The sequence below is a fragment of the Bombus affinis genome, chromosome 8 (assembly GCF_024516045.1).
Source record: "Bombus affinis isolate iyBomAffi1 chromosome 8, iyBomAffi1.2, whole genome shotgun sequence".
In the NCBI taxonomy this organism is placed as follows: Eukaryota; Metazoa; Arthropoda; class Insecta; order Hymenoptera; family Apidae; genus Bombus; species Bombus affinis.
The window spans coordinates 10021808-10043664 of record NC_066351.1 but is presented as its reverse complement, the minus strand read 5'-3'; the positions used below and the strand labels follow the sequence as shown (position 1 = coordinate 10043664).

Below are 21857 nucleotides of genomic sequence, written 5' to 3'. Positions count from 1 at the left end.
CGGCCGTTGATGCAAATTCATATTTTTATCAAATCCATCAAGAGGATACGATATATATTTTGAATCATCCAAATAGAAAATCGTTTCGCGTATTAAGCATTATACAGTGTACTTTACCGTGCGCATATTTTATACACCTATTGCATATTACGCGGAAATTCTATAAAATTTCGCAGCCGAAAGTTTTCCATAAATGCATAAACATTCGCAGTCTACTTACGACGCATGTAAATGAAATGTTGCGGATGCAAAATAATCCCCATTCGCTTTGCGTTTGCGACGAAATTCCGTCAGCTCCTTTTCCAGTCTTTCGTATTTTCGTTGGTAGCAGGCAGCATGATTTGCCGTGCACGAAGGTATGAACATCGACAGCGTTGAATGTAATATTGAAATTTTATTCATGAAGTTGGCGACAGAGAGCTGGATCACGTCTGAATTTATTACAACGGCCAGTTACATTTTGTAAAAAGTTACGAGCTGAAACTTCGGAACTACGTTAATTAGAAAATGAACACGGGTCGGGTCAGCGTGGCGGTATACGCGAATCGTGCGATTTTTAATTTCTAACTTGCGCGTGTAACGCTGATGTAAGTTTCAGAACGGCGGTCTCAGGTGACGTCGCGACGACAGCCAAACTGGCTAAAATGGTACGTGGCGTACGATGAGTTGTAACAAAACCTCCAACAACCTAACATTTCCTTCGTAACGTCGAGAACTTTTAACACATTGTTCGCACTTGTTCATATGAATTTTTTTAACTTATTGCAATCGAGCATTACGCGAACACAGAAACTGTAGCAGGTAAGTACGTCTGGTATGCAAGGAAGTATGCTACATGTAAGAGTTACAGCTATGATAAAGGAAAGAACGTAAAAAATTTTCGTAAAAGCAAGCGAGAAAATGTGAAATTTAGTTGCCAATATAAATAATTTATTTAGGCTAGTAATATATCTTACTTGAGATTTATTCGAAATTAATAAATAAACCATTTACTATTTATGTCTGAATTTTATCTCTGAATCTTTTAAACGTCTTACAATTATATTTATATTAAGATCTTACGATCTTTTCTAGCGTAAGGAGTATGTAAGATAGCGAAGATTTTTCGATAGTCCTCGACGATTGAAAGAATAAGATTAACAAGTCGCTTATATGAAATATTTTTTAAAATTCGTGGCTCTTCGTTGTCGATATACTTACGAAACTTGTGCTTTTCATTGATTACTTAAAAATGAATGTCCTTAGAATTCTAAAAATGGTTGTGTCATTTATTTAGCTATTTCGTGTTATCGACGAATATGCGAATTTTGCCGATAATGTATTTCCAATGTCAATTTCTTCATCTCGCGAACTACCTGCCAACTTTAAAGCGTCTCGTTTCAACTTCCCCTCAGTCAACCAAAATTTCAACTCGACTCCAATCAACTAAAATTTGTAATTCTGCCAACTCAAACGAAATTCGCTCAAAACTTTCGAAGCTATTAACGTTCAAATCCTTCTAGCTCTCTGTTAACCATCTTCGTAACCAAATAATTTCAATCAACAACTTGTCACTTTCGAATGCAGCTCGCGCCATTCGTTCTCGCGCGCCCGTTCACCACCCCTTTCTGTCGAACGTAAAATCGGCTCGCTAATTTGTTTTCTTCGCGTAATACGGAACGTGGTCGTGCGATTAAATTGCACTCGCCGAAACAGAAATACACGCGTGCCTAGTTTTTCCAGTTCTCTTGATACGCGGAACACGTATCGTCGCTGGAAATCTTGTTTCAGAATCGAACAGTAAATGGCGCGTAATATTGGTCACCGTTAGTAAAAATGTCAGTGGAAATTCATTACTCGCCAAAGCGTAACGATAATCACGATAAGCGTTGTTATTTTTCAGATCGGCCAACGATATATGGAATTTTCTCTTTTCCTTCTTTGCAAGCTGCTTTTACGCGGGACATTTTTCGAATATTTCGAAGTATATTTCTCAAATATTTCAAGTTTCAAATATTTATTTATTTTGTTAGCGTTCGTATGTAATATATTCTTTCCTTTACTCTGTCCAGTGAATTTTAATTATATGAATTTAGTATGAAACTAACGGCGTTGTAACGCTGTAGGAACGAAATACGATATAATTAAAAAACTGAGAAGCGATGTAAGTGCAACGTGAATTAGCAAAAATACGCGATGCTGGAGAAGCCACGGTCGAAGTATTAAAAAACAAAAACGCCATACTGAATATTATCTAAAGCAGGTAGATACCTGAGATGCTGGCAACGGTAGAAAAACCTTAAATATACTGATGCAATGAAATGGTTTCATTGCGATAAACACGGTAATAATGACGATTTTATACAAATGGAAACAGCACACGAAAGCGATAATGGGACGTGCCTTTTTATGCCGAAGCATTCGCGGCATTCGAGAAAGAGCTTCGAAGTGGTTCGAGGTACAAAAAGAATGTAATAGCAGTTACTTATATTGGAAAAATTGTGGCATTCAGCAGCCAAGAAGGTGTAGGCTCCATAGACGTTTACAGAATCTGTCAATTAATCTTAATCCATATTTGAATAAATGAAATTTGAACAGTTTCGTTTCCCTATTAGCTCGGACAAGAGAGATTCTACTGTAATTTGTATAATTTTCATTTGTCCATCGTTTTGTCTTTTCGTGTATTTATTTGCTAACGTTGTATCTCTATTTACCAATTGGAACCAAATACGTGCTTCACCCTCGTAATTCAAAGATTATTGTTCGTCTCAACGACTGTTAACATTAGAACTACCATATCAGTCAAATTGACTGGTTTTACAATTTTATTTTAAAATTCCTACTTCATGTTATATTTTTTCCGCAGTTATGCAATGACTTTCGCAACGATAACTAAAAGAATAATATAATGAATTTTATTTTGTTTTTTATATATTCAAATTGAAAATAAGTTTGTATCCATGCTACTCATACTAATACTAGCCAAATTAACTGGTACTTGTCAGAGTGTAAAAGGATCCTGCAATCTGTTTATCGAACCCCAATTAACCAGTTTCCTCGTTTTGTACAACTTGCCACGCGTTTTAAAAATTTTTACTGCGTATTATTCGATATGATGATCGCTAGATGCTGACGCTAGAGATATCACACCAGTCAAAACGACTGGTTCGACAATTTTATAAATGTGTCAACCCTCGTTTAGGGATGATGGTCCCAGATGGATTAATAATACGAAAAATGTACTACATAACATGGAATTTCTTTTATAAGAAAGTAATAAATCAATAAATATAAAAATATTTTATTATTACGTATTTTTTACTGGTTTTGGTAGAAATAGCTTCGTGTTAACTATCGGTAGTTCTAGCGTTAAAGGCGTGACTGCGCTTTTAAAAAGCTTCACGAACTATATCTTCAGATCTGACAGAACCTCCCATTTTCAGCTGTTTCACATTACGATAATTCTCTTTGCTCATAAAGTAACATTAAAATAAAACAGTCAACTGAAACCTACTCTTATCATGTTCTTTCCCTACGATTTCGATACGCCGTTGTAGTAACGATTTCCAAGCTAACTTCTCATTTCTTCATCGTCTTACATTCCCTTTAAATTCCTATCGGACGATACTGAACGAAGGAAAGCCCTAAGCAAACGCGACAGAAGGTGACGATGTGGTTTCGCCAAATCGAATTTCAACGCGCCGTTCATTGACCGCAATTTCACGTCCGAGAAGAAGCCTTGGCGAATTAATCGTGTGTAATAGCCACGGCGAAGCGACGCATCGAACGTCGATGACGTCGGGGCGAAACGTCCGTAGTCTTTGCAAGCTTGCAATTATTTAAATGGCTGCCTGTTAAGAGAGCCCTCTATTATACCGTCCACGATGAAGGAAAAACCCGCTGGCTGATACACGCAGAACCCACGGAACATACAAGAATTTATCTTAGGAACTGTTTTTCAGTGCTCGCACCGTCATCGATTAAGCTGCTGCCGAACTTTTTGCCTGGCCAATGAGACTCAGCTTGTTCAATCAGGGAAATTGTTGCGCAGTCTGCGGTCTTTGCGCTTAATGGATCCTTCGATACGCGAGAAAAAGGACGTCTGCTTGAGCTGATGGTTGCAGACAGTAGAAAAAGACGCTGATTGCTGTAACGAGCGGACGTACTTCGTTTGTTGTTATATCTTACGAATCAAAGTGAAGCATTATTGGCGCTAGTTTTTAATACGATAGATTGGAGAACTCGTATCGAAAATTAGCCCTGCCAATTTACTATTTGTTATTGCCTTTTTGTTATTTCCTTTTTTCTTCTAGAAAAATTAGAAAATAAGTTTTATTTGGGCTTTATTCGTCACAGACAAATTGAAAGGTTTCATTGAGTTCTTAAAGTCTATAGACTGGACTGTTTATGTCAATAAATTACCAACCTCGAGCCGCGATAATTGGATAGAACGAACGAAAAATTAAACGGAAATAGAGCATTTCTATTCAAACGCTCTTTCCTCGTTTAATTGCTTGTTAAATATGACCTGTTCCTTTTCAAGCGAAACATAGTGCGCCCTTCATTTATAACTGGTAAAATGCATTCGAAATCGTTGGATTTTCCATTTCAAAGTCAACAACGAAGAATCCAGAGTTTTAAATTCAATCGTGCAAAATGTTAAAATACATGTTCAATGGTTATTCGTATTAAAAAATACAGTGAGGCATATGAATCTTTCGTTTTTGAAAATAAGAACAAAGCTGAAACCTATTGATAGTCTTTATATACTATATATGCACAAAAAAACCCAGCCATAAAGCTGCGGAAAATTATTTAGAATAATTGTTTTGTATAAAAATTCGAAGATACGTTAAAACATATATATACACATATTTTTGCACAAATAACAAACAATTTTCTTACAATCTTTCCTTACAGCGTGTTTCTCTATATGTTTAATGTATTTCTTGCAATACTCTCTATCAAAAGGAAACCCGACAAAAGGAAAAAGGACGTCCAGAATCTTTTTTTTTTTTTTTACTATTACATCATTTTTTCTTCAGACTGAAATTAATAAATATTTTGTCGTTATTCGTTCCTCACTAACAATGAACCTCTCTCACCATTGTTTCTGTTGAGAATTGTGAATCTTAATTGCCGAAATAAAAGTAAAGAAACACTAAGGTTACACTTAGGATTCATATTAAAATAGTTTTAGATTTATTTAATAAATGATTTCCAGGATCTTCGTCGATATACATCTGCACGCGTCTCAGCACTCTCTTTGTCTCGCCATCTTCTATACCACACTGCCAACGAAACAGCTACATTCATCTGTTTTCCCAGACGCTGTGCACACACATACTTCCATACACTCATACGTGTGTCACTACTACGCGGCTAATCCTGTCTTGTGTGGCACACAAAATTATACATATCTCGATAGTTTCGAAAGGTTTTCTATTGGTATTCGACAATTATTAACGAAATAAGGCATCGAAACCGACTATCTCGAAACACAACTTTGCCTGAAACCTCCTTATTCCTTAGAACCTCTCATTCACTGTGCGAAAGCACATAAAGATAAGCAGATTCCGGAAACTCTCGAACGATTCGTGAACAAAGTGCGAGCAGTTCGACGAGCAACGTTAAGCCCAAACAGGGATTAACGATCGAACTACGAACAACGAAAACAGCAGCCCGGTAACATCATGGTAAATATTAATTCTCGTGCATGTGAGGAAGCTGTTCGCGAACTAGCACCTCCAAGCTTAAATGGTAATGTACATCGTGAATTCTAAGCGTTCTTTACACCCGAAGCAAGATGCGCGCCGAAACGGCTCTTTTCGATGCTACCCTCCTCGACTGTACCTCTCTTTCGTTATTCTCATAATACGCGAGAAACCGGGCGGCAAGATTTACGCCTGGCGCATTCAAAATTTACGACGAAAGGGGTGTTAACCCTCCGGAATGCAAAGAACCACGGCTTTACACTGTTAGCAGTCGGGTTATTGTGCTATCAATATTTGATGTTCGTCGCGTTCTCTCGGCACGCTGTGTCGAAAACGATTAAAATGGATGTGCGAGCAGAGTATTGTTAATCTTCCTCTGTCTTAGAGTATTCTTCGAAACTCGAAGGGACGGAGATTAAGTTCCGCCGTCTTCGTAGCACGCAATCTGTCGACGAAAGATTTACAGGCGTTAGGCGCTTTAATTCTTACGAACAAACTGCCGATGTTTATTCAAATTCATATTTTTAGAAAAACAATCGGAGAGCAACGGAACATTTAAGTAGAAATTTGTGATACACGAAATTGTAAATAAAATAAGATATCTTGGATATTTGTTGGATTTTTCGATTGTTTATATTTAAATATTTTAATGCTATTTATTTATACATCACTTGCGTGTATTACCGTCTTACAATTCATCGTCGATACAACTACTGGTTGTCCGAAAAATTTCTTTCGTTTTATAAGGAAATAATAGACGCACAATGTTTTTTGTTTTATATTAGTTTGTTGAATTATGCACGAACATAATAATAGAAATATAACGAAATGGATCATATCTAATTCAATAAAATAATATAAAACAGAAATTGTTGTTCATCGTCATATTATCACCTTATGAAACGAAAGAAACTTTTCGGACATCCTAATAAATAAAAGTTCAGCGAATCCAAAAAAACAGTACCATTAGTCTTTTATTGTATCCATATAAATATACCGATTGTTACTTTCGCCAACTTGATTCGAATTGACTACTGATCAAAATATCGCTCTATTACCATTCCATTTTACCTCGTCATTTACCAATCTCACTATAGTTTTGTTAAGTATCCCATTAGCTTTTCTTAAACGTGAAACCACATTGAATGCAGGTACCAGAATACGCTACACAATTAAATGGGGCAAACGCATAAGGGCCTCGGAGAAAGATTAAGCCACAATGGAGTAGAACGGCGGAAAGTGTGACTCGTTCGTGACGCTCTTGAAACGAGATTTACCGCGGACTTCCACCCCTTTGCCACCCCCTCCACGAGCGACTTCTTAATCTCGTCACCTCTTCACGATATTCTCCGCTTTTGCTAATCCAATTTTCCGCTTAAAAAGAACGAATTTTAAAACGATCTCGCGGCATTCGCTCGCGGCTAACCGAAAGGTGTTTTAATTATTTTTCTGCCATTAAGGAAACGATTATATTTTCCGATGTTATCGCGCCTATTCTTGATAACCCAGCTTTCAGTCGACCGACTCCTGCAATCCAAGATTCGTTTAATTGTTTCGTCGTTACTTTACTCGTTCGTCGGCATTTTATCGTACGAACAAAGAAAATAAATACGTATAGTAATAGGTTCGTTATGCCAGCGAATCGCTTACGTTTACCATTTTTCCTTTAATTCTAATTAACGTCGCTCTTACTTGTCGGCCGAATTTCTTAATCTGCTGCCATCTCTGTTTGCTACGATCGATTATTCCCAAATTAAGAGCAACCGAAGCGTTTTATCAAGTTTTCGGTATTTACACCGAGTCGCTAAGGTGTCCGGTCAATTATTGGGTTAGCAACTAAGTGATTGCGGATTTTATCGATACCATCTATTGACAAAATCCGCAATCACTTAGTTGCCAACCCAGTAGATTTTACATTTCATATTCCAAAAACGATATTTTAAAGAATTTCAATGAATATTATACACATAGCTATGTATCAGTGTGTGTTTATTGTACTGTCCGTTTTCACTGACTATGCCGTTATGCAATCATATAAATGCAAATATGACTGTATTCATAAATAAATATTCATATAATAAATATTTCATAATACTGGTGTATAATACGATTGTGTTTATATGTATTCATATAAGTACGATTGTATTGGGAATTGAACAATCGCACTTATACGCTTCAGAGATCAATGAAACGAATATACATTTTTTCATGTATATTCAATTCAAAAAATCTTCAAATTTTGCACATAAATTACTGGTAAAAACATTTTGCTTTATATTTGTTATTCATTTTTCTTTTCTATCGTTTCGCTGCTAGTAATAAAAAGGCCTTTCTGAAACTAACAATATTACAAAGATCGATTATTTCCATTTGGCCGACGTAATATATGTACAAACGTACGCGTTTTACGCAACAGAAATTATCGTTATGCGAAAACTAATTAGCTACCTTTACATCTAGTAGTTTCCGCTTCGATATTCATTAAGATGCGAGAAAAGGACATTCAGACGCTTTTCTCTCGAGCGTTCTACGATTTCGCCTTCGTTAACTTCGATTTATTAGCTGTTAATTGCGACTCACGCTCTCCTCTGCTTTTCATTACGTTCAAAGAAGCCTTTGATTTAATGAACCCTCTGTAATGAAATTTATAAAGTGAAAGAACGCAACCTTTTACACATTTTCTACGTCATGTACGCCACTTTGACCTGCTTGGTCGTTACGCTTATCAGCTTCGCGAAACATGTATACTTAATCAACTTTTTTTTTTTTCAAGGATAAAAGTATGCATACAATGTGTAATTCAAATTCTCGGCCTTGTTAAATTCATGAATACTGATGAATAAAAGCTCGCAACAGTGGCGTCGAGTCTTTTAAATTGTCTCCGCTTATCGAGCTTACGATCTTTTGCCACCAAAGCGTTTATTTATGGCTCTTAATTTATGAATCACGCCAAGTAGAAATCAATAGAGTGCGTTTTAATTTGCGTGGTCACGAAGTCTCGGGAAAAAAGATTTACGCAAAATTTATCGCCGTTCGTCTTCCTCCTGTTAGTCATAAACGTGCGTTCTTAGAAGCTCGCTATGAAAAGAGTAATCGTAGACGATTCGTAAAGTTTCTGAAGCTTTTTACGTTAAATATCAATCTGTTTGTAGCATCGTAGTAAAAAATTGCCAGAGTCGTATTCCTTAAAACGTTAAAAAAAAAAAGAAAGAAAAGGAAAACTAAAAAATACCAGGAATTTGAGTTTGACGCGTCCAGGTGATCAGGTGCGATGTTCAAATATAAATAAGAAGGGACGATAAAATTTTCATTAAATAACGAATAACGTTATAATGGCTGTAGCTGGATGCGATAAATTAAATCACTGGTGGGAGGTTCAATGCGGGCTTCACAGCGAGGCGAATGCGTATACCTGAATGGGGAAAGAAGCAAAGCGCAAATAACAAATTAACTGACTCGAACTTGTAACGAGCTTCAAGAACGCTGCCGCCATTTGTTCCTGACACTGTGCGGAAACTACCCCCGTCTTTCTCGACTACAACGGTGATAAGAATAATTGAACATAAAATCTCTGTTACGCGAAACAAACACCTTCTGATTTCTCTTTCGTTACTTGCATTTTTCTTTCTCTCCAGATTATTTCAATGCGTAATTACTTGCTTCCTTACTGATAAATTGGACGCGCACGGCAAAGTGAAATGTTTTAAAAGCAAACTGAATATGGATGGTTCTTGCCTTGACACGGAAATTTAATTAACACTAGAACTACCACAACAATCAAAATGACTGGTGTCACAATTTTATAAATGTACCAATCCTCGTTTAGGGAGCATGATCCTAGACCAGTTAATAATGTGAAAAATGTACTATATAGCATGGAATTCCTTTTGTACGAAAGTAATAAATCAATGAATATAAAAATATTCTATCGTTACGTATTTTTTAAAGACCAGCCATTTTGATTGGTTTTGATATAAATCGTCTTAACTGTCGATAGTTTTAGTGTTAGGAATTGGCGATAATGTTTAAACTATTATTTACAGCAGCGTGAAAATTGTTCTTGTATCATAGTATGCACACAGGCATCTATGTTACCATTAAAAACAAAAAGATTAGACATCTACCATGGAATTGTCTGTACAAAATCTAGCAAATTCCGCGAACTAAAATTTAAAATTTATTTATTTAAAATTTAAAATTTAAAATTCTAAAATTTATTTAGAATTTTGCGAGCGTAATCACGAGAGTCGTGTCTCGTTACGGCGTTCATGAAATTTCAAAATGTTTTCTACAACGCGTCTAAAACGTCCATAAGAAATCTCTATAAATATTTCAATGTTTTTCGCCAGCCACTGTACATGCATACGTTACGGATATATCTAAATGTTGAACTCTATGTAACAGACGTAACATGGAAATTAAAGATTCGGTTATGCATTTTCTAATCTCTCTAAATGCTAATTCTAATCTCGCTAAACATTTTCCAATCTCGATTTTCCACGTTGCCAGGACTATACTCTGCGTAACCCTAGCATTGAAAGAAGATTCGTTCGTTCAAGGATTACAACAAGATACGAACTTTTCCTCGTTACGTGTAAGCATCTGAATATCCGGAACACGCCTTTCATTCGATTTACGAGCGTGGAGAAGCATTGAAACGGACAGCCAATCCGGGAACGTGAAAGGAAATTCGTGGGCACGAAGGGAACGAAGGGAAAAAAGAGAAATTCGCGAGTACAAAGATTTCGATCGTTAAAGGGACAGTTACCAGTAGAAACAGGGCCGAATGAAAAGAAGACAAAAGCGTCGTCGTCCCGAGAGGATTTCCTTTAACTGTGAAATATTTACGAACGGTGTATTCCACGAGATCAGCGATCAAGGAAAGAAATTCGCATTCGTATTTGTCAAAAGCATGCAACCGGGCGAAAAAACGCGAAGAAAAGGATAGGGGAAACGTTTTCCCTCCCTCGCTCATGTCAAACAGATGGCCCGTGTTTTCTTCCAGTTACTCGTCCTTTCGAATTTCCAACAATTTCCCTTCTTTTTCTTTCTTCCGCTTTTTCTCGCTTTTGCCCGGCCTTCGTGGAATGCAACGGAAAGGAACAAATGCGAGGAAAGCGCGTTCACTCGCGGGCGTTAATTAATTTTTCTCCTTGGTTCTTTAAGACTTGTGTTTCGTTGCTTTCAATGGAAACGTCAGGCTTAGAACGAGGTTACCTACGCGTCTAAATTTCATTATTGTTAAGGAAGCGAAACACAGAAGGGTAAGAGTAATTACAGTTACCTTTCACGAGATTAGAATGTAGAATGGTCGCGCTGTAGAATTGCAGCAGCACGGAACAAGCATTATATTTTCTTTGTAAATATCTTTTCCTTGCAGAAATACTGTGATGTTATTACATAGTTGGCGTACTAGTATCATTTCATCGTGTTGTTACTTGTATTCTTCGATTATTTTACGCGATCTTTCTCTATCTCAATTATTTTACCCAACGAAGATACAGCAGAAGAATACGATACACCGTAGTTTCTATTTTTTACAGGGAACCAGTGTTAAAATTTAGTACATTGTCAGTTAACTAACAAAATTAGCTTTTTATTTGATTCGGAATAACGAAGGAAAAGCATGATGAGCGATGGGAAAATATAGTACATAGAAAATTGTCGTACAGTTTCACCAATAAAACATTTTACTTCTTATTCGTAGCTTTGTCGATTCTTTTTCTCTTTTCCTCTCGCACACCTATAGAATAGAAATGCTTTCTCTATAAGAACAAATTTAATTCACCGTCACCGATAATGCGTAGCTACTTTTTAGAAGCCATTCCATTTCTTCAACGAAATATTACACTCTAACGTATCGGCTATGTTAAAAACCTTTCAAAGTGCCGAGTTTCCGATGAACGTTTTTGCCCGAGTTATTGTGATACGACAATTGAATTACCGAGACGAAGCTTTGGCGATAAGGGGCGCAGAAAAACAGGCACGCGATCGAGAAAGAGTTTCGAAAGGAAAGTGTAATATGAAATCGTAAAAATTGAAAGGAGGATGTTAACTACGAAGATTGCAGGGCAGAAAATAGCAGTACGGAAAGGAAATACTTGTTAAAAACGTACGAACGGGAAAATTTGATGTTACTGTTGTATTTTACATTGTACCTTTTATTTTCTCGAATATTTTTTACCCAAGCATGATGAAATTGATACAACGAAATTAAATTAAAATTCGTGTCCGATACGTAATTTCCGTGAAAATTTGTTACTATATATAATATTCTAAATTACATCTTCTGTTTTCTGGAATATTTTTTACCGGAGTGTAATGAAGTTAGTATAACGAAATTAAATTAAAATTCGTGTCCGATACGTAATTTCTGTAAAAATATGTTAGTATGTATATTATATTCTACGTTGCACCTTCTGTTTTCTGCGATATTTTTTACTAAAGTATAATGAAGTTTGTATAACGAAATTAAATTAAAATTCGTGTTCGATACGTAATTTCGTAATGAAAGTGACATGTTAAAAGTCTATACATACGCGTGTATATACGGTGGACTAATTGCAAACGTTTTGCAAGCTGCTACTGACACCAACATCCGAACCATGAATATTTTTATTAATCACGACTTACCTGAAACATATAAATAACACACGGTTACTTGAAAATGTCAACTGCATGAATATTGAGTTCAGCGGATTAAAACGTATTAAAATTCAAATGAAGTGTTATTAATTCGCTAACGTTATTAATTAACGATACATGTGTCTGTCTCATCTTCGTCTCTCACGTAACAAAACTAAATTTAAAAAATATCCTAATGACAGAAAAAATTACCCACGTGTCCCGTTAACGATAAGATTAAGAATGAGATTATTCTATGAATTCTTATTCTTCGTGCTCTTAAAAATGGACAAATTTTACCGCGATATTCTTAAAAAAAAAAGAGTAACGTATAGAATTCGAAAGATAACATAAATTTCCAGCACGTTGAATCGATCGCAATTTCTGAGGAATAGTTCGATTCAGAATTCAATGTTTCCAAATCCCAAGTTCCAAGAAGTTTCGCAAAGTACGGAGAAGTTAGTTTAATCCGAAGAAAAATTCGTCAAAGACCAACAAAAATTCCTTTCAGCACCGATAGAAGAAGTGTTGAAAGTACAACAGGAAAAATTCTCCACGGTACTTTAGGTGTTCCCTTATTGAAGTTTAAGTAAGTGGAAAAATGCACTGTATCCGTCTCCAGGAAAGTTCATGAATTTCCGGAAAGGTACCCTACAGTGGTCCGATTTGTACAATAAATAAACTCTTTTTAAGTAAGTAACGATAAACTGAATATACAGGGTGTTTCGTTTAACTGGAAACGCTAGAATATCTGACGAGGGGACAGAATTATCAAACAAATGTTTTAACAAAAGCTGTTCGATTCGTACAGCCACATCGTATGGTGCAAATTATCTTTTTGCGTGTCCAACATTGGGGAAGATTTTAAGGTTAAATTCATTCGTTCAAATGGAATCGTATATGTATTTTTTAATACGTTAATCGATCCATCATATCATTCACTATAAAAAAAAAGTAAAATAAATATTAATCTAGCAAATATTTCGACTCTATCTTGCCAAATGTACAATATGAAAGACAAAGAGAGAACAAAGTTGTATTTTTACGTTCGCGTTGTCCTTATTCTTCATACGTTACACTTTGACGAATTAAAGTTAAAATATCTGTTGAATTAATAATTTCTCGATATACATATATAAGTTAATATCTTTCTCATAGAGAAGTGTCGTTCTATTCGAAAAATTGAAATTCACTTAAAAATCTCCGCCGCTGCTGTATCTGCTAAAAAAAGAAAAAATAATAATTTACTACATATGACATCCCCTTTCGATCGAAATAGCTTTTGTTAAAACGTTTTCTTCTTTTATAACTCTAATCCCTCGCATTCTACCGTTTCCAGTTAAACGAAACAATCTGTACACATACGTATAATGCTAGAATTTTATATCACAGAACTACTCGACGTCGGAATATTAAAAGTAAATCGCTATGAAACTTCGTAAAAATTGATCCCAAGGAAAGACGGCGTAAAATTGCAAACCACGCGAAATACAAATTCGTATTCTCCTCTGTTTGGTGTACAATCAATTTCACGAAGCTGGTGCAAGGCAACAACATCTTTCTCCGGCAAAAGCGACAGCAGAGCTTCGGAACATCGATCGGGGGTAACGGCGAGGAACGAGAAGCAATCGCGCGGGTCGAACGCTGTATATAAGCCTCGAAATCCACGGGAATTTCGCCGCGTGCTCGACCGTTGCGGGCAAATAGTTCGGAACGCGGGCCTCTTAAGTGTTTACGAAGAGTTGGTCGTGAAGAGGAAATCGCTTGGACGGCGGACGAATCAGTTTTCTATGGCGCGGCCGCGGCCCGTTCCCCTTTATACGTTCCATCACGACGAGCAACGTTTCCAAGCCTTTCGTTCGTGATCTTCTCATCTCAACGAATACACGTGCCCGATGGGAATAGCTGGTGGATCGATGAGCCAAAAGTTCAAAGGACCGAAGAGGCAAACTGCGACGCCGCAGCGTACAAATTATCTCCGTGGTGAGCAAAGAATTCGAAAGGATTGCGGCTACGATCGTGCTTTTCGCGGTTCCGCGCTGACTCCTAAAGCTTTCACGGTTTAGAAACGTGTCGAATCGGTGGCAGGTCGAGAAACGTATGTGTGGGCTGTTGGCCATGCCGGAGAATAGTGGGACACGCCGTTATTGCGGATTGCAATGCTGCCGCGTTAATTCGAACAGGCGTATGAGGCTTTGAGAAAAATGACTTTTAGTATTTAAAGATATTAGCAGGCATCAATCTTGCTATATCTTGCTATATCAAACTGCTATATCTAGCTATATCTTGAGTAACTGCTATATCGGACAGGGCTTTCTTATTTGATACACGCTGATATATAGATAGATTAGTTCTGTGCTTTCTGGTGGCAATGACTCGATACTTGCACGCCTTTCTCACTTACTACGATAGAATTATGCACGAGGAATTGTATGTGTCGCGATTGGGAAATATTCAGGTCGAAGATACTTAACCTTTTAAACTGGTCCTCTCTTAATCAGAGAAATTGGTAAGAACGAATTAATTTCAGTTGGATGGTCTAGTCTTTGCAAACGTAAATTATAACAATTTCTTTTTCAGAAACAGAACTTTCCTGCGAACGTGTTTAACAAAAACATCATAGTCACTAAATTTCGGTCTAACCGTCTGACGATAACTTTAATTTCATTTAGATATAATGTATCGTTTTAATTGTAATATACGTGCGAAAGAACAAAGAGGATGAATAATTAATAATATTAACAATTTTCCATATAGATTATATCCGATGCTTGGTTTACGAATTCGTTTACGCGGTAAGTAGTACGGGTCTATAAATAACCAGCCGTGATTGCTTGTCAGCGTAAAGTAATAATCATGATGCTATGCAGAATAACGAGCAACCAATTAATTATCAACATTTATTATTAGAGGAGATAATACTTAATAGGGAAATTGCTATTAGATTATAGCAATCAATTCTTAATGAGGAATAATGTCATAAGTTATTAACATAATGATGATTATGCAGCACGTCAAAGCACGGAATTTATACAGACGCCAACTTTAGTCTTTTGTAAGTTTAATATCATTATTACGGTATCTGTGTGTTCCGCGTGTTTTAAATAACGAACGATTGTCACAGTGTCCGTATATATTCATATCTTCAAAAACAGAACTAAAGCAATGGAAGCCTAACAGAGATCTGTTTCATTTACAAAATGTTACGAACATTTGACATATTTTTATATATTACATACATTTCCTATACGTTCGTAGTTTTTAACTTTTCATACGTACATGAATTTATGTAAATGGTGTATATTATAAACAGATTGCAAATGTATATACAGAATTAAGATAGAACACTTACTATGATATTCGGTAAACGAAACAAATTTCTATTTAGATTTCTTTAATTATGTTCAAACATAGAACTGCATAAAGATCCGCAGTCTGATTACAAACATCAATAACCGCGAATGTTATAATAGAAAGAAGCTTAATTTAATGAACGTGTCATCCTCTAATCAGACGACGAGTCTCAGATTAAAAGTTGACAAAGACAAACTAATTTCGCAAATAGGTCGATTTTAGTTCTCCCAAGCGTAAAATACGAAACAATTTATTTTCAGCAGAAATAAAGCGAAGCGTTAAATTACAGTCAACTCGCAAATAAATAAACAAATAGTTCGGCGTAATAGGAAATCCCAGTGACTTTCCCTCCATATCTCCACCGATCGTCCAACAACGACGAACCCAAAAGAAAAAAAGACTATGAAAGCCGGAAGACGGAAGCTCCTCTGAAACTCGCGAAACTCATTAGAGAGGGCGCGAGAAGAAAACAGGCTCACAATCACTTAACAATTTCGTTAGAGCCGCAAACTACCCTCTTATCCCTTCTCATCCCTTATCCAAGAATACTTCCGACCGCCATAAGTCTGGCGCGATTTCATCGGTGGTTGAACGATTTTTACGAGATGTGCGCGTTTATCAGCGCGGAAGAGTTGATTTAAAGTTAACGGTGACTGACAGAGGTCGAGGAAAGAGCGAACAGCGAGAGGCAGAAGAAGACAAGCAGAAAGAGACAGAAGTGGTAGGGGATGACAGAGTGGAGGGACTGCTCCGAAACTCCATCAGCTTCCTGTTCCGGTATCTTAGGGTACAATCAAATTACCCACTCACTTTCCGAGACATTATCGAGCCTCGCCGTCTAGAGTTCCCTTTCGTCGGTACGAACGTCGCGAGAGGGGAACTCACGCTGAATTCGAAGTCGCTGGGAATCGTTCCCAGTTCCCCCCCTCTCTCTCTCTCTCTCTCTCTCTCTGGACAGTGGACTCTAATTGCTTTTGTCCTGGCTGCGTTAAGGAGTTTCCTCGACTCGTTTGCTCGGTTGAATCTGCCCCGACAGGTATACAACCACCTGGGAAAACACGTGACTCGAGCGTGTCACTGGCAACTACGTTTCCGGAAACCCGACGGTCGACGTGTATCGCTGTTTGTGTCCCGATGTCGCTTGGACAGTTTCAACAGAATCGATTCGTGGACGCGGGTCTGTGTATACTTCGTTGTTTGATTGTTTCGGGGAATTGCTTGGTGATACCGAGGAACGTAGCAGTTTCCGATTGCAAGTGAGAGATTACAGTTAGTTAATCGAACAGAACGAGAATCATGGACCGATGTCGGGAAAGCGAAGCCGTTCGCTTTTAAATTACGCCGACCTTAACGTCATAGAAAAGTAAAAAGTGTTTCTTCGTTCGGTGAAACTGGCTTGCCTCCGGCACGGCCTTCGTAGGCTTCGTTCTCGACGAGCTTTCGCATGCTCTCAGCATATAGATCTTTCTAACGATACGTATAAAATATTAGATGTAGTTATCTGGTAACTTTAAAGATGCAAAGTAATTCAAGTTGTACGCGATATGATGTAAATTTCTATGTGTAGCCTAAGCACGAGCAATATTCGAATCAGTGTTGTTGGAAAGTATGGTAAGTGCGCGGTTGGTAATACGAAGGGCTTCGGGTCAATTCCCTGTTCTCTGGCGTTTTTCTCTCGGTGCAATTTTATCGCGGTAACAGCGTGCATGATCGTGATGATGATGGCTACGATGATTATCGTACATTCGATTAAAATACAAATAAGTTCGGCACCATGAACACGCAATAAACGATTATTTATTACACGTGAACTTCCTCTTCCTCTTGTACATCATGCGGGAAAATTAATTGATTAGCGTTAAAAAATGTTTCGCGACAGGTAACTAATTCAGCAGCATACCACGCATATTTTAATATACTTGAATGTATTGGTGTTTGAAATTGATGTTCTTTAATTTGTCAAATTTAATATATGGAAGCCGAGGAATGATGGGAAGCCTTGTTTCCGTGTTTGCGTTCTCTTTGTCTTCTGCGCGTTAAATTTCGCAAATTGAAGTTCAAATATCTGCTAAATTAACAATTTTTCGACACGAATAGGTTAATTACTCTTTCATAGAGAATGCCGGGACGAATGAATTAATGTATTAAAAAATACATGATTCCATTCAAAATAATGAGAATTACGTTGAAACCTCGTTAAAAGAATTTCTTTCGGAAAAATATCATCTATCGTTCCGTATGTCTCTCCAAGTGAATTTTTTTCTTATATATATATAGGTCTAATTATTTATATCTTTACAGCTGTCGAATAACTACATCTAACATTTTATACGCATCATAAGAGACCTGTATACCATCGAAGTCGAAAACCAATCGAAAAATTCAAGTCCTTCTTCCGTTGTGAAAATTGTAAGAGTGTAAATTTGTATTTTTGTATATGATTCTATCTATACATGATAAATTTATCTATATGTATCTAAAAATGCATAATTTAGTTGCGCACAGCAAGTAACGTAATCCATTACGCTGATATAATAATCGGATATAATTAATTCGTCGTTGTCATTATTATGACATTAAGCATAATTATTATTAAATCAATTAATATATTACGTAAAACGACAATCTAAAAACATTGCAAATTCAGCCGTTTCTCCAGCAAGATATCTCGCGACACGATATTGTTCGTACGATGGCCACGGACGCATTATTCCCCGGCGCAATATCGTTCGTGCGACGACACGGACGAGATATCCCGCGTGTTCGTTTATTAGGGCGTGAGTTGTAATTACAGAGAAACAGACTGGCGAGATATCTCGTCCGTGATTGCAAAGCGGTTAGAAAAGAACGTAATTGGAAAACGAAGGAGCTGAGATGTGTAATGTTCAGGTTAGCGTGTTCTTTAAAAAGAAAAAAAAATGAGTGCTATCTCTGCGATATATTATAGTAAGATCTCGACATATCCGAGCTTACTCTGCTACTAATTTCACTGAGTATTTGGAGTATATAAGATGGTGAAATCTGGAGCTTCCGGGCTTCAGTCGAAAGTTTTAGCCAGCTTTAGTCGTTACTCTGATATTCAGCAAGATGTAGTTCAATTCCTCTTCGAAACAACTTTGCTAATATTGTTCGATATATACTGTCAGACACTTCTGTGCAAGATTATTCAACTCGTGTCTCGATATGTAAAATCGAGAAATATATTTGTTTCGAACAGAGCATGCTACAGTTTACGATACGGACGAAGATATTTGCTACTTTCGAAGGTTCGAATATTTCATTTATTCGGAATATATGCATTTCACTGTCGATAGAGATATCAGAAATATAATTATATAAATGTATAAACTTTCGATGTTGCTTCTGCGACAGTTGTAGACGTATCGTCGGAAGGAATTTCACAGTGTCACGAAATTATTTTATCCCTTTTCTTGATACTAAGAAACACATATAAACGATGTTTTATTACAGATTACCGTCTTAATTATCAGAGAAAGAAATTGTTTCATCGTTAGATAATAAGATTCTTCTTAATAATAATTAATAATAATTTTCTCAATTATATCATTTTTCTAGCAAATGATATCTACGTGTAATTAATATATTCATATCCATAGATATACACTGGGAAGTGACAGTAATCTACCTATCTATCTATCATTAATTAAAATTAGAATTATATTTGACATATAACGTGACTTGTGATGTAATGATACTTCTCCTTGTTTATTCATTCGTTTCTCTAATTCGTTATGTTTCATCATTCATGTAGTCCATTTCATACATCTGTCCTGAAGTTGTTGAACTAACGGGTGTTCTATATCGAAGTACCTTTGCCACTCGGTGTGGTTATCATGCGGTAGCAAGTTATGAGATTTACCATCCTGACTCGAGTGGCTTCCAGTGATCGTATGGGATTGGTTCGTCTACGCTTTCCTTGGTGTTAATCATACATTGATTCGTCCACGAAAGCTTACCTTGTGGCTCCCAATGATCGTGTACCATTGGACGTCACGTTTGCCTTTCCTTTGGCTTCCAGCGTTACGCACATACCGTGTACTGTGCGATTCCGTATTAATATTCTAGCTCGTCTGTAAACCTGCACTATGTAACAATTCTTAATTGTAACAAAGAATAAAATTAATTAGAAATTTCAGACATTTATATTTGTATTATTTTGCCATTTTTAAATGACAGATCTATACATTAATATTATGCGAATACAAAAGTTCGGTCGGTTCTCGTTTGTAAATGTTTAACTATTTTTTAAACTCATATAGCATACACTGCTTGTCATGCGTATTAGGACACCTACTTGATGCATTTATCGCAAAACCCTAACAAATTCTATTTTATTAAGCATTTTGTGAGAGACAAATAAATTTGATGAAACTATTTTAATAACGATAAATACAAAATACAACAGATCCTATTATTCAAAATTTTGATTTATTTTAGATTATAAGTAGAGATAAATATGTTTTCCACCGAATAGAATATATCAATGAAATAATTCTCTTAATTTTAAACAAGTATACAAAATATTGCATTAAATATCGTTTAATAGCATTTATCGTTTAATAAAATTAGAAACCCAAAAAGAAGTAATAGAAGTTATTTTTTAAGTATTATCCATCATAAGTCTAGAATATGTACATAACATACACATGAGAAAGAACAAATGATATGCATTTTAAAATACTTATACCACATTGCATCGTTGTTAAATCGGAAGAGGAACCAGTCAGAGGAACTTGTTAATAAGGGGCATAGAAAAAGCACGTTAAAAAGGTAATATGAAATGGAAAAGAGGGAAACTTGTTCATTGGGCTTGGATCCGACACTATCCATTTATTAACAAAGTTCGATTTCCTCATGGATACACCCTTTCCTTTCTCAGTTGCGATCAAAGCAACCACGGATTTGCACGAAGCTACGATGAACGCTGCAATAATACAAACTCAACGTGCACAAATGCGTTATTGAAATTTTCACGTTACAAATGTTCCGATCAGGGGTGATACTGATGAATAGGGAAGAGACCGTGAGAAGCGAATTGGACGGCCACAATGCAAAACGCGTTATAACGTACGAATTTAGTATCACAAGTACCGCTATTATTTCGTATAGAGTATAAAAGTCGAATTAAACCATGAAACATTCTAACTAGATTTGTCTATATCTTCAATGTAAAAAATTAGTCGAGTAGAGGACTATTAAAGTAAATATTGTTATTTCTATAGTTAAAATGTAAATTTATGGATGTAAAATAAATTAATACTTTATACCACTTTGTTATTATTTATTATTATTTACTTATTCGTGATCCATGTTTTCCCACCTCGAATAGTTTCTAGTTATATCTCTATTTAATCTTACATTATCTTATATACTAATCTTACTACAAAACATACCTTTCTGCCCTTATAATTTGACCGAGTTGGAATTAAAATCAGAAGTAAACTTAATACAAACCTCAACTTGAATTAAAACATATTAAACATAAACATAAGCATAATTTTCGATCCATTCTTTTTGGTACATCCTAATATATCCTCATGCCGCGTGTCTTTGGCACTGTTCAAAACGAATCTCGTAATTTCCAATTAATTAATACATATTTATGTACTCAAAGCTGTTACAATTGAAGAATTATACTGCTTTATTGTTTAGTGATTTAGTTGTTTAGATGACACTAGATGCAGCACAGTATACGTTCAATTCTTAATACCGAACACTGTGAAAAGACATTATTAGCATAAGACTACTTCGATAGCTGGTTCAATCTATCGATTTCCAAATGTTTAATTGATTGACAACGATCGCGGCTCATTTTTGGTACTGCCACGATGAAATCGTGATGACTCGATTTGTTAAGCCGCGAAAGATCGCAGGGGTGTAAAGGCGGGGCGGATGGTCAACAAGGGTGGCCAGCCGCTGCAGGGGGTAGAATACCTTTGGGTAGTTACGTATGCAGAGAAACCGCAGCCACGGCCGACCACCTGCTCCAATTACGCTTGTTAAGGGTAGGTCACCCTCTACGAACATGATGTAGCCCTCACTTTCATCTCAACCGTCTCCCTACAAAAATGTACACGCGTCACCTGCACACTCCGCTGGCGAAAAACACCGACGTCATACACTTTCCACGATGGAAAACGTCAACCATGATTCAGGGAAGATTGC

The 21857-nt window shown here is 36.5% G+C and overlaps 1 protein-coding gene across 6 annotated transcripts in view; it reads right to left on the bottom strand.

Moving 5' to 3' along the window:
- LOC126919335 (uncharacterized) overlaps nucleotides 1–21857 on the bottom strand; it is a 292145-nt gene that overhangs the window by 177734 nt on the left and 92554 nt on the right. Inside the window, exon 1 of one of the 6 annotated variants that reach the window (XM_050728407.1) lies at nucleotides 12233–12479. The exons of 4 other annotated variants lie outside the window; for them this stretch is intronic. Coding sequence is in view for 1 of the 2 variants with exons in the window: in XM_050728404.1 (XP_050584361.1) it covers nucleotides 221–263 (43 nt within the window). In the remaining variant the exon portion in view is untranslated. Of the gene's footprint in view, nucleotides 1–220; nucleotides 838–12232; nucleotides 12480–21857 lie in introns of those variants that run through there. One more of the 6 variants, XM_050728404.1, reaches the window with a different exon arrangement.